At 37.4% G+C, this 26715-nt stretch overlaps 1 protein-coding gene across 1 annotated transcript in view; it reads left to right on the top strand.

Moving 5' to 3' along the window:
- Window positions 1–26715, top strand: part of KDM4C (lysine demethylase 4C) — a 112140-nt gene that overhangs the window by 48044 nt on the left and 37381 nt on the right. The window contains exons 8-14 of the mRNA XM_080939942.1: window positions 3933–4070; window positions 13905–14098; window positions 16811–17046; window positions 18032–18339; window positions 20374–20482; window positions 24645–24826; window positions 26309–26522. Coding sequence (XP_080796068.1) covers window positions 3933–4070; window positions 13905–14098; window positions 16811–17046; window positions 18032–18339; window positions 20374–20482; window positions 24645–24826; window positions 26309–26522 — 1381 coding nt within the window. The remainder of the gene's footprint in view (window positions 1–3932; window positions 4071–13904; window positions 14099–16810; window positions 17047–18031; window positions 18340–20373; window positions 20483–24644; window positions 24827–26308; window positions 26523–26715) is intronic.

Genomic DNA, 26715 nt, shown 5'->3' with positions numbered 1-26715 from the left:
GTTTCTCGTTACCTCAGTACTGACTCGCGTAGTCACCTCTACCCGTTCACACGTCCCAGCAGTGCGTACAGATGCTCCTTTCCTCTTCTCATGGCAGCTTTGTTGTCATTACCTGAGCTAGGATGAGTTTCAAACGCGCTTCAGTTTTCATTTCTTTGACGGGTTTCATGTTTCTATATGAAATTACTGTGAAGAGTAATGCATGGAATTGTAGTAGGAATTGCGCAGAATCTAGAGGTTGCTTTTGATAGTATACGTTAATCTTATCAACCTGTGAACATGAGAACATTTGATCCTATGTTATCTTCTTCAGTTCCTTTTTTAAATATTTCACTGTAAAGGTTTTTCAGGTCCTTAGCTAGCTTTATTCATATAATTATTTTTTAAAATTTACTTCATTCTTTTTTTATATTTATGGATTAGATTGATTTTCTGTATTTTTCCCAGTATTTTTGTTATTGCTATAAAGAAAGCCTACTGATTTTTGTTTGTGAAAATTTTCTGAATATAGTTATCAGCAACAGCAGTTTTCTGGTTGTCTTTGGGGTCTATTATATGTAGAACTGTATCATATTTAAGGGCTCTCTGACATCCCCCTTTTCTACTTATGCTCCCTTCACCTTCCTTTGCTGTTCTCATGAGGAATGTCAGCACTACATAAAGGGGTGTGTGGAGGAAGCCATAGTGTATTATGGCTTTTAGTCCAGTCTGCTTATCTGTGTATTTTTGTAGAGAATTATTGCATTAATATCAAGAATTACTATACCTGTCACTTTGCTGATTTTTGTGATAGTTTCTTAGACCCATTTTGTATTAAGAGCTGCAGTGTCTATTCCTAGTCTTCATTGGAGGGTCTACTGGTGTCATTGGCAACACTCGCTGTACTGCACATCCCATAATGCTCCACCATTCTGCTACCTTCTGCTGCAGCTTTGAGTAACTTGTGTCTAAATGGGAGTTAGGTGTAGGAGATCTTGAAAGGCACTCTCCCTGTGTAGTCAGGAGTACTATGGGGTTGGTAGGGAAGAGATATATTAGAGAGTGGGAAGTAAGATCCTGGAGGAAGGAGGAAGCCTACATTGTGGGAAGCAGCTGTCAGTGTATTCTGAGTGGTGAGGATGGGAGAACCTGGAGGGCCTTTATAGTCTGGCAGAAGGATGTTTACCTTTTGCCTCTAATCCCTTTCTCTCCTCCTGCCTCCACTTCCGCTCCTTGACCTTTCCCGCCTACCTCTCTCCTGTCTAATCATGTATCGCCTTACCATGAATCTACAATCTGGGTTTACTACAGAGCTGTAGCAACGTCCAGGCTGCAGCTCTGCAGTAAATACATCCTCCTGCTGATGAACATGTTTACTCACACACTTAAAGAACATTGGCTCTAAGACGTACATTACTAGGGACTGGCTCAGTTATAGGGAGCAGCTGATAATCAATAGATCAGAGATAACTGTGAAGAGCAGACACTGTCTTGAGAGGAGCTCCTGCCCGAGTGAGACTTTCTCAGACCTGCAAACACAATGCTTCTGTGGGTTTAGTACAGAAGACCCTAGACTGCTTTTTTAAATTAATTGACAGTTGATCCATAAGATATTCTACTTAAATTGGAGTACAAAAATCAACTTAAAGCATCAGATTCTGCTACCTCACAGTATTTCACTGGCTTTAACTTCTGAGACAATGAGGTGCCAGTAATTAATTATTGACAGTGGGACTTTGTGTGGAATTGTGTCCACTTCTGTTTTCCACCTTGATTTGATGCACGACATATGATAACATAATGTTCCTCAATTCGTTTATTCTGTGATGTCATAGGAGCCAGTGATAGTCAGTGGTTGTAGAATTAATGTTAGGCTCACTTCTGGTTGTTGTTACATCATCTTTAGAGTTTTACTTCTTCACTTCTAAAATAGATATAATACTAAAAATTAGTAATAGTTATTCTAAATATTATAAAAAAGTCTATGTAAAGGGTTTTATATGGTATTGTAAGATTCTTATTTTTACTAACATCCCTTTTATATTTAATTATTTTTACATTTTTAATTAAATAGAATTATATCACTTTTCTCCTTACATTTTTCTCCTTATTGACTTCTGGATTCCCTTCCTTTAATCCCTCCCAGATGGATTTCCAGTCTCATTGAGAGACTCTTGTTCTTTGAGCACTATTGTTATGTGTACACACACACACACACACACACACACACACTTGCATTGTTGGTTCATGTTTTGTTGTTTTTGCTTATGTGGTTACAGGTTGTTTTGCTGATGACTTGGTAATATTGATTAGCCAATAAGGGGACTCATTTTTAGGAGAGAGTAATCATTACTTCCTCCGTCTGCAGTCAGTAGTTACTTGTGCTTCTTAAACTTCTTAAAATACAATGCAGTACAGTCCAGTGTGATACAGTCCAGTACAGTCCAGTACAGTCCAGTACAGTCCAGTGCGGTACAATCAGAAGGAGAACTGAACGACAAAGCCCGAGTATCCCTCTAATGCTCTCTTGCCCCTCTTCTATGCCTATAAATGGATGATTAGGAATTTTAATAGTATTCCACATTTTCTGTATGTTTTTATCCTTTCTGTGTTTTTCCTATTGTTCTTCCTTCTGTCTTTCTGTCTGTCTATCTTGCTTTTCCTTTTTGTTTTTCTTCTTTTGCCAATACCCTCCATTTTATGTCTATCTCCTAAATTTTTACATTAAGTTATTGAATGCTTGAATTCCATTTTCATTTTAGCTTACTTTCTCTTCAGTGTTTCTAACTCTTTATTAAAATTACTTTTCAAATCCTGAATTATCTTTGTTATTTTGTTCCCATATGTGTTTGTTTTGGATATAACTCAAGGTTTTTTTGTTATCCTTTGGAGTAAAGTGAAGTATTTTATATGCTATTTTAAAATTCCTTGAACTTTTAAATAAAGTTTATTATTGTTTATGATTTTCTTTTAAATTCTCTGTCCTGGGGTTAGTATAGGACCAATGAATTTGATAAGAGTCATGGTGTTTTGGACATTCATGTTGTTTTTGTTTCTGGGATTTGACCTGGGCAAGTAAACTTTCTTTAGTTGTGGGTTTTATGTGATAATCTGACTTTCCTTAAATTGGGCCAGTAATGTAGTTGCTGGACAGTTCACAATCTATAACAAGGCCAATATGGCAGTTTGATTTTGTATATACTTCTATATTTATATAGTTTGATGGCTAAATATTTAAGTACACATCTCTAATGATTCATTTATTTCCCAACATTTTAGAACTGAAGTGTTAAGAGTTTTTTTTTTTTTTTTTTTTTTTTTCATTTTTTAAAAGATTTCATAAATTCTTACTTCACTTATATTTTTGAAAACACATATTAAAGGATAGTTGATATCTTTTCTAGGATTGACCATCTTGTTCCCGACTGTTCTCATTTCACGTTGTTAAGTTATTCATTCGTTTGCCAACTGTGGTTGATGTTCAGGACTGGAAAAATCACTGTAGATATTTTATGTTTGTTCTAATGGTAATTTTTGATCCACAAGTATATGCTCAACATTATCAGTAGCCCTGCCATGAAGAATATATGCAGTGTCTGGAAAAAGCAGTGATGATAAGTGAACCATCACAGTTGGGGGAGGTTTGGGGTCGTAAGCCATAAGAATATAGATGGCAACTGTGAACCTGCAGATGCGACACTCACACTCAGTGCTGGTCGCTGACAGTGCACGGTCGCTGACAGTGCACGGTCGCTGTGTTGTTGCCACAGCCTGAACTCGCTGTCAGGCACTGTCAGCCGCTGAGCTACATCGGCATCCAGACTTAGGCTGTTTTAAATGTACTTGTGATATTGTGACTTTCACTTGGTTTTAAAAAAAGGAAATACAAATATATGTTAATTATTAAATAATTTGGATAGTTATTGAACATTTTGTCTCCTCAAATTCTACAGATCACCCAGGAGGCTGGAGAGTTTATGATCACTTTCCCTTATGGATATCATGCTGGCTTTAATCATGGCTTCAATTGTGCGGAGTCTACAAATTTTGCTACTGTCAGATGGATTGACTATGGAAAGGTTGCTAAGTTGGTAAGTTCCTCACGAACCGGGAAGCACACATAGTCTGTGCCCACGGAATGTGTGCAGTGGTGCCCCACTCACAGTGTGCGTCTCACTGCAGTACGTTTTCTTAGGTTCGCCCACTCATTCCTGAATTTTTCTGTTTTGAGATTGTTGTGTGGCGGCTCCTCTGACTGGGTTCCTTTCTGTAGATGCTTTTTCTCTCAAAGCTGCCGTTTGTGTTTCCTGAGCACTTTCTCTTGGCTGTGTGTTAAACAGACTCACACTTCTCATGAAAGTTCAGATGTCCAGAAAACAGCAGCTTATAGAAGTAAGTGATTTGTCAAATTTAGACCTTGGTAATTGAGAAACTATGGTAAAGAGGAATTATTAAGGCGTTCTTAATGCAAAATTAAACTCTTTAGTATATCTTAATGTTAAACTAGGTATAAAGATTTGTTTCTAGTTTGAGTTTTAAAACTCTATATTTGTTTTAGTTCATATAAATAGTAATATTAAATGTTATATAAAAATTTGTTTGTAGTTTTAGATTTAAAAACACTTTTTAGTTCGTGTACTATATTTTTTCATTTTGTGCATAATTTCTATATTGAATTGAATTATTTTCACTTTGAGGCATTAAAACAGAGGCATCTTCAAAACAGTTGATGATATGACCCTTTCTCATGGCTTTTTGGGAGAAGCCGACTGGGGGAGGGCTGGGTCTTAATGAAACTATTTCAAAGTGTATGAAGGTGACGCAAGTCAATGGAAAACTGATAAATACTGCTAACAGGCATTTTCCTAGCTACTTCGTGGTACAACTGAATGTTCATTCTATTCTGAGAAACATTGTATGTAGGACCATTTTATGAATTTAGGGAAAAATCACTCTCAAGTTAATTTACAGTGTATTTAGAAGATTGTATAACAGTAAAATATATTAAAAAGTCTACTTTTTGGCAACTTAGGAAACATTTTAATGAATTCTTGTTTGAAAGTTCATTTTGACTCTTTGATAGAGTCCTGTATATATTTATTTGAATATATAAATACATTGTATCTTGGTCATTTAGCCTTCAGAATCTCTTTACAGCCTCTTTCTACTCCGACTGAATACCATCTTTTTCCAGCAGGTTCCCCTTCTATTTTTTTTATTTCCATTACTGTCTTGTGTAGTTTGTTAGCTATGTACTTATCAGAGTTGTATGAGATGTTCGGGCGTTACTCCGTCAAGCACAGCCCAGTTTGCATGAGCACACCACTGAGGAAAATGATTAATACCTATTTCAGAGGGGCTGCTTACAAAGGCGTAAAACTGAACTAGTTCCTATTAACCAGCGTCACATGATGTCTAGTGAGAGAGACGACATTCAGCGTGTGCATCTTGGGCTGTAACCTCAGTGCTTGCATTGAAATGAAATGCTTTCTTTTGTGTTGAAATCATGCCATAAACATGAAGCTGTAATGTGATGTTATGTTTTTCATCTTTAAATTTGGCAGAATAAGTAAGCTATTGTAGATATTCTGATCATCAGAAAAAATGGCTTGTTGCTTGTTTATTACACGTTTCAAAACTATTTGGCAGTGTTGGCCAAAATAAAACATTTCTTCCTTGTTTATAGCTATAAGCAATTAGGTCATTTTTCCAGATCTTTGTAGTAAGAGAGTACAGCTACCAGTGAACAATTGTGGATATTTGTGTGCCTTAGACCCTTAGCTGGCTGCGATGCTGTAGAAGGGATCTAAATTCAGTTTTCTATTCTTGATATATATATTTTTTCAAGAAAGTAATTTTTTAAAACAAAATTATAAAGTCCTCTTTACTTTAAGGGGGAGAAATATGGATGTGAAACATCGCTTACTCATTTGACTGTGGGCACGTTCTTTTGTTAGGCACATAGCTGTTGATACACACATCAGGCTCGCTAATTTAAAATGGTCCACATGTCCTGTGTAGGTCCTTTCCTCACACTCATTTCCCCTGTGCCAGGTGAAGTGGCTTTTCTTGAGCATTTGCTTTGAGTGGTAAGTGAGAGAGAGCTTGTAGGTGGGGTAGAGGTGAGCTTTTGAAACCTCAAAACCAGTGACACATCTCTTCCTAATCATTCCTAAATGCTCGAAACAAGTGTCCACCAAGCATTCAAATATATGAGCCAGTGGGGCTCATTTAAAACAGTATAGGCTGCTACCTAGATTTATTCTGTCGTTGTAAGAGTAGGGTCTTTTCCTTGCTGATTGACAGGTTCCAGTTCTACAGGTCTTTTGAAACCAGTATATAGTTACTTCAGAACAAGCAATGGATTTTAGAGATTTGGATGGCAGCATTTTAGATTAAGCTAGCCTCACCATCTGCCTATAAACGCGTACAAATTAAAATCACGAGTAATAGTTGAGAATCTCCTTTGCCTAAGTAACTGGTGTCTGCTTAAAAACAGGAACTTAACCTTTTAATAGACAATTTGGAGTGTTTCGGTAGCCTATGTACTTAGCATTACAATTTCTATTCTTAGTCAATTAATTTTTATACTAAATTCTGATGTGAGTTTCTTTTAGACTTTAATTGCTTTTGGTCTCTATTTTATATCCACGGTGGATCACCTTATTTACAATATCGTATGTTGCTTTTAACCATCTGAAATTGTGCTTTGCTCCTCATTGGTACAATGTACGGGTTAGCTATGGACCGTAGCAAACCGGCTTTAAGCTTTGCGGATTCCCTCAATTGCTAGTCTCATTATTTGTTCCTTTGAATTTTTTTCTAAATGTTAGGACTCATGACGTGATGCTGGTCTGGAGACCAGACGTGAGAATAGAAGGTACTGCATGGGTTCCCTTGATGCTTACCTTCTGCTGGGATAGTGCTTTCTGATGACACCTCTGGGATGGGCCTGGAGGGGGCATTTATTGGTTTCCACTGAAATGACTAGTGACCTGTAGGTATGCAATGAAAGAAGAAAACTTCATTCTTAAGATCTGGCTTTGGTTGATTAGCAGTCCCATCACATGTTTGTTGTCAAATTTATTACCTCTTCCAAATTGCTGTGAGTTTTTGGAGGTTTGATATAAAGAATTTTTTGGATTTGGAGGCTGTTTGAGAGTTTGTCTCCAAGTTTCTAGTGGGCTGTTCTTTTTCACAGTGCTCACTTAAAGCTGTAACTTGGCTGTGGATTGGACAGCAGTCCTGGCTGCAGCTTAGTCTGATCATCCCTGTTTCCAAGTGCTTTATGTTTTAGTTTGGGTTTTATTGCTGTGAAAAGACACCACGATAAAGGCAACTTGTAAAGGCTAACATTGTACTGAGATTGGCTTGCAACAGTCCTGGGGGTTTTAGTCCATATCATAGCAGATGCATGGCAGCATGCGGGCAGACGTGGTGATGGAGAAGGCTGCTCTTCAGGCTGCCAGGGGAAGATCTCTCCTGCACTGAGAAGAGCTTGAGACACTTTTCCTCCAACAAGGACACAGCTATTTCCACAACGACATACCTCCTAAAACCTCCCTCTGGGCCAAGGATTCAAACACATGAGTTTATGGGAGCCAAAGATATTCAAACACTACAGTCTACTTCCTTGATGTTCTTGTTCCTTATTCGCTTCAGGATCATTTAGCAAACTTTTTCATTGGCTTGTGTTTTAGGGTTTCATTGTTGTGAAGAGACACCATGACCAGGGCAACTCTTAGAAAGAAAAACAGTTTCAGAGATTCGGTCCATTATCATCATGGCAGGAAGTATGACAATATGCAGGTAGACATGGTGTTGGAGGAGCCACACATTTCAAATGTTGATCTATAGGCAGTAGGAGGGAACTGTCTCCCACAGACAGCCAGGAGGAGGCTCTGATGACATACTGGGCAGAGTACGAGCCTAGAGCCCTCAGAGCCTGCCTGCAGTCATGCACTTGCAGGTTTTGTTCTCCCAGGAGGTAGGGTGAAATGTAGTACTTGGAAGTTGGATTTAATCTATGGGATTATCATTATCATTCACTGTATTTATTTCACACTAAATGGAACCTGGTGGCTGTCAAATAAAGCCTTGGCTTATATTTGATCTTGAATGTGAAGGCATTTGTGAAAGTCTTGTGTTGGCTACTTGGCAGTCGTAAGCATTGTGATCATCTTAAAGAGAAACAGAGCTTTACTGTACTGATTGCTTTCAGGAACTATCATGTGTGGCATGTATCTTCAGAAACTGGGTGCTTTCTCATTACGCAGAGTGACTTGCCATGACTCAGGAAGGATGTTGTTGTCCTAGGAGAGGGTGCAGTAGTTGGTGACACTTTATTTTATGTGAAGTAAGTATATGTGATATATGCTACATATATATTAGTGTATTTCACAGTGTTCATAATTAAACTACAGATCTGAAAACATTTTCTGACAGGATTTAGAATCGTTAGGTTACTAATATAAAGTTAATCTAACATTTGGATCCTTAAGGCATTTGAATGTGAATAGATATGGTAGAAATATTTAAAATTATTTTTTTATTTGGAATTGATTTTAAATAGAAAAATTTCTAGAACATCATACCATTCTGTTTTATATTTCAGTCCTTTTTTAAGTGAAAATAAATTAAGTTAATTAAGCATTCTTCCAAAAAAGTCTTCAATCTAGGGCAGTCTTCGTTCAAAGATTCCAGTATTATCTTTTAAGTGAATTTCTAGGTTTTATTTTTGTTTGCTTCGTTTTCTAGTTGGGACAGTTAACTTCCTTAGGCATCTTGGACTTTTTTTGCTACTGAGAGATTGCCATGCTAGTACTGAACTTCGTGTGTGTACTTAGTAGGCATAACGCACTACAACCGAACTCATGAATCCAAGCTATCCTCTTGCTGCTGACCAGTGAGTAACTCGGTTTTACAGGCGGTTGGCATCGACTTTGTGTTGTGTCATAAGATATTAGTTTATATAGTTCTCCTATCCCTTCTTATCCTTCCTTGTGTTAGGCTCAAACCTATACCTTGGACATGCTAGCTTAGTGGTTGGTCTACTGTTAAGCTACATCCCCAGCCACCAGATCTGTATTTTTCAAAATATTGCATATTTTGTGTTATGCACTTGTAGGGCATGAAGTTCATATTTGGCAACCAAGTAACTTAGGCAGTTATTTACAAAGGTAAATGAAAAATGCAACTCACAGAGTTTAAGACAATGTCAGCATTTAAACCAAGGTAGGTTCACTACCTTACCACTAGCCCTAATTCACAATCCCAGCCCTGCTCCTCACTTCCTTTTCTGTTTGAGAACTCAGAACGGCACTCTTGCTCCAAAGTTGCTGTGACATCTAGTCACACTGAGACTGGCATCTAGTCACACTGAGACTTTACCATGAACAAACGGGGCAAAATGGGTCATAAAAAATCTAATCAGTCCTTCTACTGAAGCCCTTCACAATGAAGAAGAAGCTTCCTGAACTGTGGGAAGTGAGAGCTGGGGCAGGAGTGCATGCACCACCATTCTCACCTCGTTGGCCCGCCCCCGATACACTGTTTATTTTACTGTCTGTATCTGTATATGCTGTTTTCATACAGTGCTCCACTCCTAAGGATCAAAGCCTTGAGCAGATTCCGAGAGATATGTAAATAAATTATAGCCAGTTCACAAAAGATAACAGTTCAATTCATGATGCAAACATTTGGTAAGTAGTAAATGAAAATTTCACTTAATAAGTAAAATCTACAGGAAATATAAATGATAACGTAAATATTTCTTACATAATTTGAAATCATCTCTTTAGCATAACAAAGGAAGACCAATACTATCCTCCGAGAAAGTGTGAGGTTAGGAATAGATCTAGGAGAGCCCTTAGTTCCAAAGGAATAGAACAAGGCACTATGTAGCAGTGAGTCACACTACTGTGGAATAATGAGATATTGTAATATTTAATTCCCATAGTCTTCACGGAATTTACAAAATCTAATACAGAGTTTTGAGTATAAATGGGCAATAAGCACTTAATACATACCAAAGCAAAAGCCAACAAGCAATTCAAAATTTTTTAAAAAATTGAATATTCTTTCTAAACATAGTTACAAAGCAGAATCTTATTTTAGTTTCATAAAACATAGTATTTGTGAGGATGCATATTTATGTGTATATGATTTTGTGTATGTGTGCATGTGTATATTTGTGTGTGTATGCATATTTGTGTGTGTATGCATGCTTACTTGTTTTTCATGCATACTATGTATATGTGTATGATGTACGTAAGTATGCTTTTGTGTATGTTTATCTGTATGAATGCATATATATGTATTTTTACTTGTGTTTGCCCATTCAGACTTTTCATGGCATATGTCTATACCATACCAGGATAACTCTTTTTACCATGAGTTTGTGTGACCAGCATTTTTATCTGCTGATATTCAACAGGTCTACAGATCTAAAACTCTTGATGTGTGTGTGTGTGTGTGTGTGTGCGCGCGCGTGCTTTTGACTTAATATTATGTTTTAAAGTATTATTGTTTAGTTTTATGTTTCAGAAGCTCATACACAGTATACAGTAAATGCATATTATTAGATCAAAATATTCATGGAATAATGTGATATGAAAATTGAAAACAGCCCGGCCCTTACAACAGGTAGCAGAGAATATGGGTTCTTCAAAGCAAGCACACTCTCACCAGGTCCTCACCGCTTACCTCCCACCAGTAGCTCAGAGACACACTTAACACCTCCCACCCTGGGCCTGCTCATTGTGTCCGCCGACTGCCAGTGCCTAACAGATTCGGCTGCTGCTGATTCTAAAACTCTTCCATCTTAATTAATTATCTTGACATATTTAACTTAATTCTTTGAGAATTAGAATGAAAGTTGGTCATTCATATAAAATGCCAGTGATAATAGTAAGAATTGTACTATAGAAGATCTCTGCTGAATATTCCTGGGTAAGACTCAAATCGCTTTCTGGTTTTTCATTTGTTTTCTTCTGACTGCAGATACTATTAAATATGCTCATGTATTTATTTTCTACAAATGCAGGCTTCCCCCTAGTGGTGATCTGTTTTTTTTTTTTTTTTTTTTTTTTTTTTTGTCAATTTAGCACAGGTATTTTGTTTAAGGAAGCAAACTCTAGTAGTTTTTTTGTAGTTTCCTCTGCATTCAGCTTTCTGGATTTTGTTTTTTCCCCCCTTTGTACATAAATCTTGCAAACATGTCAGAAAAAAAATCAACCTGTTTACTTTGTCCAAAAAGTAGTTAATGATAGTTTTAGAATAGAGATGATTTTGAAAACACTTTGAAATACTGTTTTGTTTGTTTGTTTTTTTTTTTAATTGCACAAAACATTGACTCTTTAGTGAGGCTCTTTTGTTCTTTTACTAAGGGGTACTCTTCTGCAGTCTGAAGGCATGTGAGTGGATCAGAACCAAGTCAAAAGCTAAGTTAGAATTTTCACTCCTGGACGTTATACCCAGAGTCCTTGATCAAGAACCAGACACACTCAGTGACATTAAAGTTGACAAATATGGGTTAACCATCAAAACACCATCCTTGTTAGGCTAACCCTCCCCCAAAACAAATGACTTTTATGCTTAACCTTCCAGTCTCCTATTTATTTGATAATGCACAATGTGTTTAATGCACAGTCTCAACTATACATCCTCTAAGCCTTTGCCTCTGCTTCCCACATGCTGGGATCACAGGTGTGGTCCCTATGCCTCGCTGTATTTAGAGTTTGCAGTGCCCTTTGTTACTGTGAGACTGAGCTTTGATCAGAAATCAGATTGTAAAACCGTAGCATTCTATTTTCTGCTCAGGATTGCTTTAATTCAGCCTATTGTGCTCCTATAAGTATTTCAGGATTGTTTTTCCTGCTGTGTGTAATTGAACATGTAGATTTATTTTGGTAGTAATATCATTCACTTTTGCTTTGTTTTTATGGTGACAATTTTATTTAAAGAATTTTCAGAAGACTGAAATAGAGAACATCTATTTTACTATGACTAATGTAGTCTTCAAAGGACAACTTAATTAAACATTGTATTCTTAGATGCAGTTATTGGCAACTTTGTTTCACACTTGGAATTTAAAAATTGATATTTAGTTCTGTTATTCCATAGTTTAGATAGGATAGTCTGCAAGCCCAGTTTTCTATATGATCTATAGGGCAGAAAATACTTTTTTCATATTTATCTAATATAATTTATAGGTGATTAGTTAATAATAAGAACAATATTGTGGTGGAGTTGCTTGCAATTACATTATACAGTATAGATTATTTAAGCCAGCCTTTTATTTTTTTTAAACTGGATTTTTTTCAATTGGATTTCATAAGGATAGATATTCATATATTACATTATTTGATTTCTTTTATTGTATGAGTCATTTGTTATAATCGGTTTATAAACAAAGTAACTTTACAAACACACTACATAAAGAACTAGAAAGTATGTCATTCTGTTGGGTTGTTGTACATTTGCAGTTCTTGTACAGGAGCTTGGGTAAACTAAAGGTTGTGGCAAACTTGGACGCCCTTGACTTGTTCAGAGGTTTCAGCTTTGCTCTTTAGGCCTTGGATAACTGCTTGAGCATCAGATCTTAATATGTTTTTGTCAGTTTGCGTTTGTCAGTCAGGACTTCCAGAGTCTCGTTGTTGGAATTGTAGTCTTTCTAGAAGTATTTTTTTTAAACCCCTGGCAGGGTATTGAGCCCAGCAGGACAAACTTGGAGTTTTCTCCATCACAGTTACTTCCATCTTGGCTGCAGGTCACAAGTCCAGTTCCTTAGTTTGTATGTTTGATTCTTTAATGTTATGTTTGACGTAATGTAGAACAGATTTCATTCATTTACAATTTTGGGAAATATTATAAGGGTTCATATATTTTATATTATGTGAATGAGTGTTTTGTCTACATACATGTCTGTGTCTCATGTATGTGCCTGGAACTGGAGTTATGAATGTTTATAAGCCACCAGTTGAACGCTGGGAATCAAACGTGGGTCTTCTTGCAAGAACAAGTCTTTTTAACTGCTGAGCCGTTTCTCCAGCTGCAAGAGTTCATTAATAAAAACAAAATTAAATATATTTTTAGATTTAATGCTGTGTGTGCATGCATAGACATGTATATTGACACGTGAACCACATGTGCACATGGAGTTCAGGGTGTAACTTGTAAAGTCAGTTCTGAAATAGAACTCAGGTTGTCAGGCTTAAAAGCAAGTACCCAGCGCTATCAACAGTGACTCACCAGTTAAATTATTCTAGTCACGTTTGTTGACATTCTATATAACTTTCCAGAGCTGTAATAAAATGCCTTAATACGATGATCTATCTGCAAAGAGTTCGCTGCTTTTGTTCAAACACAAAAATGGGGCACCTCCATGTGGAAGGGCTTCTAGTGAGAATAGCTAGCTCTGCCAAGTCATCCCAGGGATTTATATAGGCTCTGACACATCTCCCATGGGGTGAGCTATGACATGGTTGGGTCCTGGTTTGCTCCTTTAATACAAGGCACTGTATAAGAACAAGTAAGAAAAGTTACAAAGTTTTGCATATGACAAACTACCATGAGAACTATTTCATGCATCCACTGAGTTAAAAAAACATTCATTAGGCCTCATCTGTCAATATTCTTTCCCTGTGTACCACGCTTTTAATTACAGTGGACTTTGAGATTTCTGATGGGCATCTGGGATAGTAGGGAACCTCTCATTTGCTGGACAGCCTTTGAGGACATATTCATACGGTACACAGTTCATATCAATGTACACACTATTATCTTCTCATTTCTAAGTGCCGTGAGGCTTTTCTTTTAGGTGTAAACATTATCATTTATATTTTAATCAGACACTCGTTTCCTGGCTATGTTATATAACTAGGAAATGTTTCATCATTTGACTCCAACTGCTCCTTGTGTTTCAGTGCACTTGTCGGAATGACATGGTGAAGATATCAATGGATATATTTGTGAAGAAATTTCAGCCAGATAGATACCAGATTTGGAAACAAGGAAAGGATATATATACTATTGACCATACAAAACCCACCCCAGAATCTACCCCAGAAGTAAAAACATGGCTACAGAGGAGGAAAAAATTAAGAAAAGCTCCCAGGAGGTAAGAACCCCACACATCCTGCCTGTAGTATGTATTTGTATGAACTGGATCATGGAACCAAATGTTCTCAAGGACTATTTCTTTATTTTTGTTCCTATTACTCATACCTTTACATAATATATTACCGAAATGTTTAGATGTGTATGTTTAGCTTTTGAGTCGATGTATTAGATTTTAGAAACAGGTAGTCAAATATGTAGAGCATTCTAAGACTCAAAGGAAAATATGTTAATTCTGTACCTTATAGTCTTTCAAAACATCACCTCTGATCCAATTTTGTGATCTTTGTCACAAGCTTTTGACAAAGTCAGAAGCACTTTCTCTGCTTTTAAAATCAGTGTATAAACTGCATCTATGGTCAGATCCTTAGGCTGACAAAGTAGCACGTAAGCTGGAATTTTATTTAGGCTTTCTTTTTAATATTCATTGTTGTTCTTTCAATTTATAAACGTAATATTTGAAAACTGTGGATATTTTATAAATATGCAAGGAATCCAAATCACCTATAACCTCACTATCTAAAGACCATTTTAATATTTTATGTATATTTTTACATATGTATTTATTAGGCCTAGTATTAAAATAGCATATATCTCTTTCTTTATTTTTAAAGCTTTATTTATAGTATTTATATAAGTATACTGTAGCTGTCTACAGACACACCAGAAGAGGGCATCAGATCCCATTACAGATGGCTGTGAGCCACCATGCGGTTGCTGGGAATTGAACTCAGGACGTCTGGAAGAGCAGTCAGTGAAACTGCTGGGCCATCTCTCCAGTCCCTTATACCTCTTTCAAAATGGGATTGTCCTATATTAACAATTAAGTGACGAGATATGTGAGTCATTTTTATACACTGAAATTACTTCCTGTAGCATAACGTTTGGCCTCTTACATTTAGACCTATGGCATTCTTGTCTTTTCTGCAATTAAAATTATAATGCTAAAATTTTAAAATTTTACTCAGAATTTAATGTTCAATTTGTGCTCCTTTCTACTTGAATTTACTCTTTTGTTGTTTAGACTGGTTGTGAGCAGGAGAAATTTTCAAACATGGAGTAGTACATATTTCTTTTTGTTACTCCCTTCCCCACCCTCCTTTTTAAAAAAAGGTAAGGATATCACTGTGCCATTCTTATTCTAGAACCATTATATAGCCAGGCCAGTCTGTAACTCCGAGAGTTTCTACATGCTTCTGCTTTCCTAGTGTTAGGGAAAATGTCTCTCTTAATTAAAAAAGAATGTGCGTGTGTATATGTGTGTGTGTGTGTGTGTATAACTACTATATATATATATAATAGCTATAAAATGTATAATACAGTACATATGTATTCTATATATTATATACATGTATTACATATATATTATCTATATATGTATTATCTATAATATATTTATAGCTATTATATATGTTATATATATCAGATATTGACTATTTCTGTTGTGTGTGTACACGTGTGACAGGATTAGTCATTAACTAATCTAAGAATGATAGTATTTCAGCTGTAGTGTATAGCAAGGATTTTCAAAGTAGTGCTTGTGAAAATTGAATTGATTATAGGCAGTGTTCCGGCATTAGATAGTATCACTGACTGATCTTCTAGATGACCCAAGTTCCCAGCATACTGGCACAGTTAACAACCGTCTATAACTCCCATTACACAGGATCTGACATGTTTTTCTGGCTCCCATGGTCATTTGATGCATATAGTTCACAGATATACAAACAAGCAGAGCAACAGTACATATAACATAGAAACATCTTTCATTTAAAAACTGCAATCGTGTTTAGTGTAGGAGAAATGGTTATTCATGGTCTGTGTACTTGTATGTATATAAGTGTTGTCTCAATAAAATGTATAACTGACTAAATATGTTTAGAGATTGATAATTCAGGGAATCCACACCTGGATTCATTCAGAAAACTCGCCAGTCTGACATCTTTAGAAACCTTTAAAGCACTGTAGTTAGGTTCAAGAGCTGATGTAACTGCTCAAGGTTTTCATCTTGATAGAGTACTTGTGAGGTCTTTTTAAAGCCAAGGATATGATTTATAGAGTCAGGTGTAAGGGAGAAGGGAAGCATAGTGAGAAAAGGAGCGGGGGGGGGGGGGTGTGGGGGGAGAGGGGAAGGCAGGCCAAACAGTCTCTTATGGCAAGCCAGACCTACCTGCCTGTTGCTAGGTAACTGTTAGGTGAAGCATAGAAGGCAGGCCAACAGCATGTGTCTGTGATGCTCAGATTTCAGTGTTTAATCAGGGTACTTTTCTCTTAAGTGCTAATGCTTAGGAGTGCATTTGGTTTTCTTAGTTGGTGCTTAAACTGATTGGTGATGACCTTTTAGTAATACTCTCTTCATAATGCATGACAAGTCTCTGAGGTATACCAGCCACCTTGGTTTATATGTACATGTTGTGAGATGCAGATCTTACCCATGGCATCAGTGTTCTTGTTGGCAGCACCCAGCTGCTGGTATGTGTATGTTCTGATTTACTCTGTTTGGCTCATAGTGTTATCTCGTCACGTATTGATAATGTGAAAATTTAGGTGTTCTAAGCTGACTTACAGCCATTATGGTTTCAACTTCAGACTTTATTAATTATAAAAATTAAATAACTTTTTCTTGATATAATCACATAATACTAGCATTTACATTGCTGTATATTATCCATTTTGAGCTTTTTGCTCTGACCAATATCTTGGTTTTATATAGCTTACAGGGCAATAAATCACTTTCTAAAAGGCCTAAAACTGAGGAAGATGAGGAATTTGCTGAATTCAGTGGGGAGGAGGTCTCCAACTCTGCCAAGTGCTCTAGGCACCTCAAAGCCACAGAAAAGACAGAAAAAACAATGAAGCTGGGGAACCTAGGAGCATCTTCAGAAAAAGACGCTTCTGATACCAGGATAGAAGTAGATCAAAGGTCACTGAGTGACACCAAGCTCTCAGGTAAGAAGACAGCTGATAATGTTTCCCTTGTGACTAGGGAAGTCAACAATCTGATGCTCTATGACTTTTCACCAAGATACCTTACTATTTAGCTTTCTAATAACTAAGCTGACTTAGCTGATTCAACTGTGTGGAAAAATGAATGCTATACAATAAACATCCAGTAGAATACTTCTGATTTAATTAAAAATGAAAAATATCTAAATATAGAAGATTTTAGTGAAATTCAGCTCATAATTTGTAAGAAGAAAAAAAGTTGAAGACAATTCTGATCAGATTTCTTGCTTCATACTTAATTTTAAGAAGAAAATAATACAATTTTTAAAAGGAAAAAAATTTCTATAAAACATGCCAAGTACATAACATCATTGACTGTTTTATTTTGATGAATATTTCTCAAAGTCTCATCTAACAGACATACATACAGATCAAGCACTCATATACATTAAGTAAATGTAAAATTAAATAAAGGGACTGAGTGACAGATCAGTGGTAAAGAGTATTAGAAATATGTCGGGAGGAAAATGTAAGAATACATTAAAATGCTGAGACTGGACTTCTCAGTCTACGAAGCTAGCTTCTGTACACTGCCCAGCAGCTGTGGGTACAGGGACCGTACTAGGCAGGGTCTGAGCAACAGTGTTGCAGTGGAGAGTGGGAAGGGTGGAGGACCTGTTTAGTTTAGATTAACGGTGGGGTTTGTTGTTTGTTTTAAAGCTAGAGAGTGAGTGATTAGTCAGAGTGCCTGTTTGGGGATCTGGCTCCAGGATACACGATTGGGGTTGAGTGATTTCCAGAACGCCTTGGCTTGGGCACCAGGTTTCTTGAAAACCCGACCCTGTTTTATTACTCCGATATGTGCAGCAAAGCAAAACAACATCAAAAATAAAATATAAAATTAGTAATTACTTTGCAATTATTCAATTATTGTACTCAGTAATGATGCATTGTAACATTTAATATTAGTGTTTTGTTTGCTTCTCAGGAAAATGTTGCATAAGTTCATCTGTAGCAGATGAACCACAACCAGAAGATGGCACAGCCAGGGCTGTGACTTCACCATCTCTGCTGAAGGAGGCCCCTGACTTAATACCATCTTCTCATGGCCATATAGCCGGCAAGGAGTCACATTTACTGCTTGAGTCTCCCAAGATATCTTCTTCCCTGACAGAAACTCATAGAGTGTTGGCAAAGGGAGAAGAAAATGACGAGGAGGGCCATGGAAGCAACCCTGAACCTGGGGACACCCCAGATGCTCTTAGTGAAGAGAGAAATGGGCTCAACCTTCCTAAGGTACATGTCAGTTTGCATTTCTTCTGTCTTTTTGGGCTGCGGCCTGTATCATGATAATTACACTTTTATGAATATAGTTTATTACTTCCTGAAATCTTTTTTTAGGACAAAAATAAATAGTATTTACTTTTATGAATTTTAATCATATTTCATTAGTGAAATACGATTTTGGCAGGGAAATACCATTCTGGCTTACATTTTAATTCATTAATACAAACTCTTTTGGCTACTTGTTGAGGTCTGATTTTTATTTTCACTTTATACATTAAACTGAGTAACATGTGTATTTGGAGATAATTCAGGCTTCACTGAAAATAGGACACAGGGTTCATTTATGCTCATTAACCACCTTTCACAGATACGAATACTTGGTGAGGTTTATTTTGAAGTCTTAATCATATTGACATTAGGCAGTTACGGTACAGAAGGTTCCCATAACAAGCACTGTTACCCAGGCTGGGATCAATTGCCTCTTGGCCACTGCCCTCCTGACAGTAGATAGTATTGTGAAGTCACTTTTATATTGTATCAGGTTTAAAATCGTGGCTCACATGATCAGCGTTTCTTTGATTCTTCTTCCCACACACCTTCTCCTCTCAGAAAAGTTAAGCTTCCCATGCTGGTTTATGGTCCTAGCCTTCTCTCTGTATTCCTCCATGCTTCGTGTTTAGTGTCATGACTGTATGTCACACAGTGAGCATTCTGAGATCAGGAATGGGTCAGGCGAGCTACTGCTGTGTTACCGTTCTGAAACTTACCAGGGACTTACACAGGGTCTGTGAGATGCGTCTCTGTCATTAGAAATGGCATCTGAGCTGTCTGCCAACCTGAACTACAGTCTCATGATTGTTCTGTTTATTAACCCCACTATGCGCCTTTTCACATCCCTCAGTAACAAAGCACAGTATAAAAAGACAGTAATTTCCAATAGTTTATTTATTGGTCATCTTAAAATATATTAAATATAATTCAATAATTGATCAATAAATGATCATTTTCTGTATGATTGTGTATTCTACATAAATATGAAATAAATATGACCTCAAAAAGTATTAAGAGTAGAAAGGTGAAGTATATTATAGGGGCTGAAAATGTCTTTCACTATTTAATGGTTTCAAAATAACATAAATGTTTCATTTAAAAATAATATTTTCCTATCGAACCCATGGCTCTTTTCTCAATGGAACAAAAAGTCCTTTTTACCCCTTAGCTGACTTTCCTTCTGAGAATAAAAGCTTGATCACTTTCCAAGTATTCCTATATGAACGGTTACAGGTGATCCAACTTCACAGTTCTAATGGTGAACTTGGGATAGTTTAAAATGATTTTGAAACCTTGCAAATTGCTAGTAAGCCTTCCATAAAACAATATTTTTCGAAGGAGAATTAATGGACCATTTAGAAAAATGCTACCTTCTTCCATTACCTCCCTTTTCTCTCCTGCTCTGCCTCTCTCACTTTCTCCTTCTCTCCCCTGCCCTCAGCCTTTCTCCCCCTGTCTCTCTGGTAGTACTCTGGATGAAAACCCAGGGCTTTGTGCGTGCTAGGTAAGTGTTCGACCACTGAGCTGTCCCCTAGCTTGTAAGTCCAAATTTCTTAAAGTGCTAATTTCTTAAATAAGTTTACAATTGATTAATAAAACATGTTATCATTTTAAAATATATATTTTTCCTGGAAACAAGTATTTTTTGAGTCTGGAGAAGTGGCTCAGTGAATAATACCGTGCTTGCTATGTAATGATAATGAAAAGTTAGACACGACTGTACTAATCTGTGTGGACTGTACTGGGAGGCAGAAACAGGAGAGGGTTCTTAGAGCTTGCTGCTCAGCCAAGCTAGTCCAAGAAGTGGTCTCCAGGGTCATGGGGACCCAGCTTAAAGTGTAAAGCAGTGAGCTAGTAGACCATCACAGGTTGACATGTTCTCACAAACAGGCACAGACCAAGCAGATGGAACAACAAAGACAAACCAAAGAGAACCAAACATAATCGTGGATATTTTTACCTCTGTTTTTGTTGTTGTTGTTCTATAACCAGATAATAGAAGGACAGCCAAAAACAACTAAGAGTTGGCGACATCCACTTGGTAAGCCTCCGGCCAGATCCCCGATGACGCTTGTAAAGCAGCAGGTGGCAAGTGATGAAGGTGAGTTCATGCTAGTATTCATAATTTTCTTTCGAATTAGATGGCTTATGCAATTAACTGTAATAAAAAATTTTCTCGGTGGAAATTTTTACTTTGTGGCAAATCATTTACCTATAAACAATAATTTATAGGTAAAAGCAATTGAATTTTAGGAATAATGTCATGCTTTATATACTTTAATAATATTACTAATTCAAATATTTTGTTTCATGGTATAAATAAGTCATTCCTGACATAGCCTGAAATTTTTCCAGTATAATTACTTCAACTCATGGCCTATATGAATTGTCGGCACTTTTTTGTTTTCACTTTTTAAAGAGAGGATTTCTTCTTGCAGCCCTGGCTGTCTGGGAACTCACTGTACAGAGAAGGCTGGCTCTCTCCAGGGTGCTGGGATCAAGGCTGTGCCGCCACAGCAGTGTGTTGTAAACCTCGTGTCACTGCTTGATAGACTGTTCTCATGAGGCCTGATGTAAAACTATTTTTTAAGTTGTATATCCCAATATAACTTTTACTTTTCTTGTTCACTTGGTCCTCTTGCTCTCTGTCTGTGTGGTGTTTAAATATTTACTCACTACTTCTTCCTTACATTTCAGAGAGAGCTATTCAAGGCAAGAGGTTTTTGTGTTTTTATTGTCCTTGTTTTTTGTCCTTTGAGAGTCTCCATTTCTGATGGATATTAACTACAATCATGTGTCTTTTAGGATGTAGCCCAGGGAAAGCATTATGGCAGCTTTTGTTTGGATAAAATAATACTCACTAGGTTTATCAGCATCATTGTTTTTTCATTTTTATTTTTTGTGCATTGGGATTTTGCCTACATATGTGCCTATGAAAGTGTTAGATCCCCTGGACTCGGGCTACAGAAAGTTCTGAGCTGCCATATGGGTACTAGGGCTTGAGCTCAGGATCTGTAGGAGAGCCGTCAGTTCTTTTAAACACCGAGGCATCTCTCAGGCCCCACAGAACATGGTGGTTGTACTTTCTATAATGTACAGTAGCATTTCAGTTGAATAATCGAAATAAAGCAAAATACTAGCTGTTATTTCTGTATGTTATTAGGTTAAATTCTGATTTTTTGCTTCCTAGATACAAGTTAAAGCATCGCAATCTAGGCAGGCCCAGGACTTGATTTTCCTGCCCCAGCCTTCCAATTGCCAGGATTAATGACACCGTGTTTACTACAATTCCTTTTTTATTCCATTTAGTTCATGTAGTACAAGTTATTGTCCTATCACAGTTACTCTAGCTGTATGACAGATTTTCAAAGTTAATATGTAACATAGTATTTAGGAATTTTAATGACTTTTCAAGTTGTGCTATTGTTGGGGCTTCGCTGCAGGAAGGCAGTAGCCATACTTCTAAGGAGAGGTCCTGTTTTCAAGTGGCTTTCCTCCTAGAAGCTGATTTTCATGTCAGCTACTGAGGATTTACCCAGAATATCAAATTGATTTCAGTGTATAGAGCTCGTAAAAATATGTGTGAATTATTTTGACAAAGTTGTCTCAAGAGTCAAAGGCGAAGTTTTTCTCTGAAAATTGTTGTAGCCTTTGCCACAGCTGCACATGATAAGCACTCTGACATTTTCTAGGAATTCATGAGGATTGAATTTTAAAACTGGAAAATTTTCCTGTTGGCTAGAGATTTTAACTAATCTAAAATGACAATGAAAAAAACTATAGCTTCAAATAAATATCATTGGTCTCTCTTCTTCCTTTGAATCCAATGCTGTTTGTGCCTTTGGAAGTCCAGGAATATTATCATTGTCTAAATGAATTGAGTAAGCAGTTTTAACCCTCATTCAGAGTGCACATTTGTTTTTTGTTTTGTTTAGATTTTGTTGTTGTTTTAGAAACTATAGTAAGGCAGAATGGAGTCAGAAAATTTCCTTTTACTTGGTTAAGAAAGAACTGCTCTGGCTGTTGTGGAAATTTGCTGGGACTAGACTGGATCCTTAAGGCAAATAAAGCAGGACTTTGAGCACATCAGAATGTGCTCAAAGAGAAACAAACCAGCAAACCACAGGGAGCACAACCCCAATTGTCCATGGTCTCCTGGGAAAGAGGAGAGAGCTTGTTGATCCTTAGCCTTGAGTGAGGAATGGCAGCAGGATAGAGTTCACCCTACTGTGGGTTGCTGCTAAGGCGATACGTGATTGGACGGTAGAGAGGTTGGTAGGCGGAGATTCACCGAGAAAAGGATGGAAACCACATGTATGTTCCTCTTGGTGCATCTCTAGCTTGATGAGGTTGTCCTTATTTCTAAGGGTTTCTAGGGTCTAATTTATCTCAGAGATGGGCAGTTTATATCTTTGTCCATTGGTTGTAAGCTTGCTTTGTAGGGGTTTGTGACTGAGAATTTAAACCAGTTTGATAAATTAAGGATTTGAAGTCATGTTTGTACCAGGCAGTGGAGGAAAGGAACACGCGGGGGCGGTCGTATCTCTCGGGACAGAAGCAGGGGTGGTGGAGTGAACCGTGACTGGGTTCATACAGATGCATGGAGTGCCAGGATAGAGATCCCTGCAGTGCCACGGGTGTCGTCACTATCGTGGGAAAGGCAGAGTCTCCTTGCCTTAGTGTCCTGGGATTCATAGCCACTATGCCTCAAGATGTTCATACCAAGATCCAGGTCAGAAATTTGTATCTCCCAGCCTCAACATCAGGAACACAAGTGAGCCTTCAAATTCTGGATTGTGGTTCATTCCAGATATAGTCAAGTTGACAACCAGAGGGTAAGAGAGAAGGTCCACACTCATCCTCAGTCACAGGAACCCAGAAGCTATGAAGGAAAGTCAAGGGAGATGCTGAATGTAGTTATAGTCTATCTCATTCCCATAGGCTGCCATTCAGGCCTTTTGGGGGAGCTCTGACACCATTTTGAAGTATTCCAGAAAAGAGAAAGGTGAGGGGAGATGGTAGAACAAATAACACAGATTTGTCTTTCTGGGTGTTTTCCTAGCTGCTGTAGCCATTTATGAGAGTTCACAGTTTAACCACAGGTTATTGTAACTTTAGAAATGTAGATCAAACCAGGAACTAATGAATAATGGTTGAAACAGAGATATTGCTGATACCAAGAAGTGTTTGCTGACAGGAACCTGATACAGCTGTCTCTTGAGAGGCTCTGCCAGATCCTGACCAGTACAGATGCAGATGTTTGAAGCCAACACAGGGACCCCAATGGAGAAATTAGGGAAAGGACTGAAGGAGCTGAAGGGGCCTTAACTGGCATCAGTGGGAGGAGAGGACCTTGGTCCTGTGAAGTTTTGATGCCCCAGTGTAGAGGAATGCTAGGGTGAGATGGGAGAGGGGGCGGAGCACCCTCATAGAAGTACGGTAAGGGGGGCTATGGGGACAGGGGGTTTGCAGAGGGGAAATCAGGAAAGGGAATAACGTTTGAAATGTAAATAAATACAGTGTCCAATGTTTAAAAAAGAAAAGAAAGGTGGTCTATAAAACGGGCATAGGTAGCTAACTGAAGAGACCAAGCCTCCAAAACTAGCTCACTGTCACGGTCTTGTCATTAGAGGGTATTCACACAGCGCCTTTGAGTCACTTGCGTTCACTTTCCTGTAGACAATGGGGATTGGCTTCCATTCTTTCTGCAGCTGATTTCTTTTATATCTTATTTTTTATGCCTCTTTCTCCCACTCAGTTTTTCTGTGACAACTAACCTGCTTTCTACTTATGTAAATGCCGTGGATTCTTGAACCTCAAAATCAATTTAATGAAATTCAAGTGATAAGCTCTTCTTGAACTGTGAACCGTGTACTATGTTAGGTAAAAAAATGAAGATATTAATACAAGACTCATTACCTCAGTTGAACTTAGACTTGTCAACCATCTGGGAAGTTTTATAGTGAAGAGATAAGTGTTGAAGTTTCAATGGAATTGGTCATTTTTCGTCAGCAAAGGCGACAGCTGACAAAGAGGAGTTGCTTTATGACTTGATAATTTAATCTGATCATTTGAAGATGACGATGAAGGAAATACATCTATTCTGTTCCTTTCAGAAAAGAGTTGATAAAATAGGTAACAAAGGCCAACTTAGAAAGTTGACATTGGTATCACAGATATTTGAGAGTATTCACGTCTGTTACCAGGGTGATGCTTTTTTCTGCATCTTCTGTTTAGTGTCTTTTCCTGTTTTTTCCTCTAAGAATTGCCTGAGGTTCTAAGCATTGGGGAGGAAGTTGAAGAAACAGAGTCTTGGGCCAAGCCTCTCATCCACCTTTGGCAGACAAAGCCTCCTAACTTTATGGCGGAACAGGAGTATAATGCAACCGTGGCAAAGATGGAGCCCAACTGTGCAATCTGCACTCTGCTCATGCCGTACTACAAGGTAATTTGGAGTGTGACCACCAGTGTGACCATGGCCGTACTGCCTTGGCGGCTTTGCTAGGGTGTGTGTGTGTGTTTGATTGTTTTTACTGTTTGTTTGTGCCATTGCATTTTAGAAACTTGTATCTAAATCCAGTTCTTTCACTAAAAGACATAAAACTTCTAACTTAAAGCCTAGAAACAAAACATTTTATAGAAAAACAAGCACCTAGTGCCTTACTAAAATCGACAGCAGTGCTGATCAGTGTTGTAAACATCAGTGCTCCTTAATTAGGATCGTTTTTATCTTTCCATGTAAAACATACAAAAGGCGCATCTGGGACTCATTACAAATTGTATATCCAATTACTGTTTTCTCCTAACTGTGCCATACATGTCCTTCTGACAACATCTCAGCTCAGGAATGAGCGCATTCTTCATAGTGCACACAAGAAACATGCCTTTAATGCTGTGTATAAAATTGCATTATGAGCTTTAGGTTCCATATATTAGAAAACCCACTTAAAAAACCATTATTTTCAAATTGTGGTTTTTATGATATAATCAGAAATGCTTTATTCAAAGATGATAAATATCATAAATGGCTTACTTTTATTTCATGTAGTTACAGACAGATGTGAGTTATCGTGTGGGTGCTGGAAATAGAACTCAGGTCCTCTAAAAGAAGAGCCAGTGCTCATAACCCCTGAGCCATCTCTCCAGCCCTTGATATGTATTTCTTCAAGTGTCATATAAAATTAATTTAATTCCGACATTTCACAGCTGGAATGTTGGTGAAATTCTACATTCTTAACTTTCTTATTACTAGCTTACTCACTTTTGGTTTTACTTTTCTTTTGTCATTAATTGATTTGTTTTTAAGCATTCTTATTTACCTGTGTATTTTCCAACAATAAAAATATTCTTTACTAAGGGGTAATATTTTGGAAATAGATTAATTTAAGATCTATGGGGTAGTAAAGGCAATTTATTAGTTGTAATTTCTCCACGACAATCAGGTCTGGCACATTCTTTTTATCTGACCACATATGCCTGTTCTGTCTTCTGTATTTCAAGCTTTTGTGGGAGGCATATAGTTTTATTGGTACTACCCATAGAAAGCCTAGGAATTATATGTATTCTTTGAGATATAACCACATAGTATTTCTCAAAAAGTCAAAGCAAATAATAGCCTAGTATCCATGGATCGCGGATGTACGTAGGCAGAAGTAGCTGTGCATTCTTGAGGTACTCTGGAAGAGTTTGAAGAGGAGCTTGCAATCTTGTATGAGCTCTCAGTGCTCACTGACTTACCTTTGAATAGGAGTCTGTATGGGAACACTGGTAAAATGCTACCCGCCGAATCCAGGAAAACAACAAGATGAAGTTGTAAAACACACGATGAGGTTGTTCTATTGGCTATAACATGTGTACGTGGATTAGTGAATAAAAGAAAATCCCTTTCCAATGTCTTTCAATCATGTGCATATGATGTGTTTTTCAGCCTGACAACAGCAAAGAAGAAAATGATTCTAGATGGGAGAAAGCAGTAAATGAAGTGGTTCAATCTGGAAAAAAGACTAAACCCATTATTCCAGAGATGTGTTTTATTTATAGTGAAGAAAATGTTGAATATTCCCCCCCAAATGCCTTTCTTGAAGAAGATGGAACAAGTCTTCTGATTTCCTGTGCCAAGTGCTTCGTGCGGGTTCATGCAAGTAAATAAATCAGATTTTCCAGTCCCTGGGTTTTTTAGTGTCAGCCAGAAGAGCTTCATTTCTAGTTTTGTTGTTGATACTCTTAGTGGCTTCATTTGATAGTACGAATAGAATGTCATCCCTTTCCAGTGTGTGAGACACTAGTGAAAAGATGGCCCATTGGTAGGAATCCTGGAACTATGACTGGGCATTT

This window comes from Micromys minutus (genome assembly GCF_963924665.1).
Source record: "Micromys minutus genome assembly, chromosome: 28".
NCBI classification, from domain to species: domain Eukaryota; kingdom Metazoa; phylum Chordata; class Mammalia; order Rodentia; family Muridae; genus Micromys; species Micromys minutus.
This window is presented reverse-complemented; position numbering and strand designations above follow the sequence as displayed.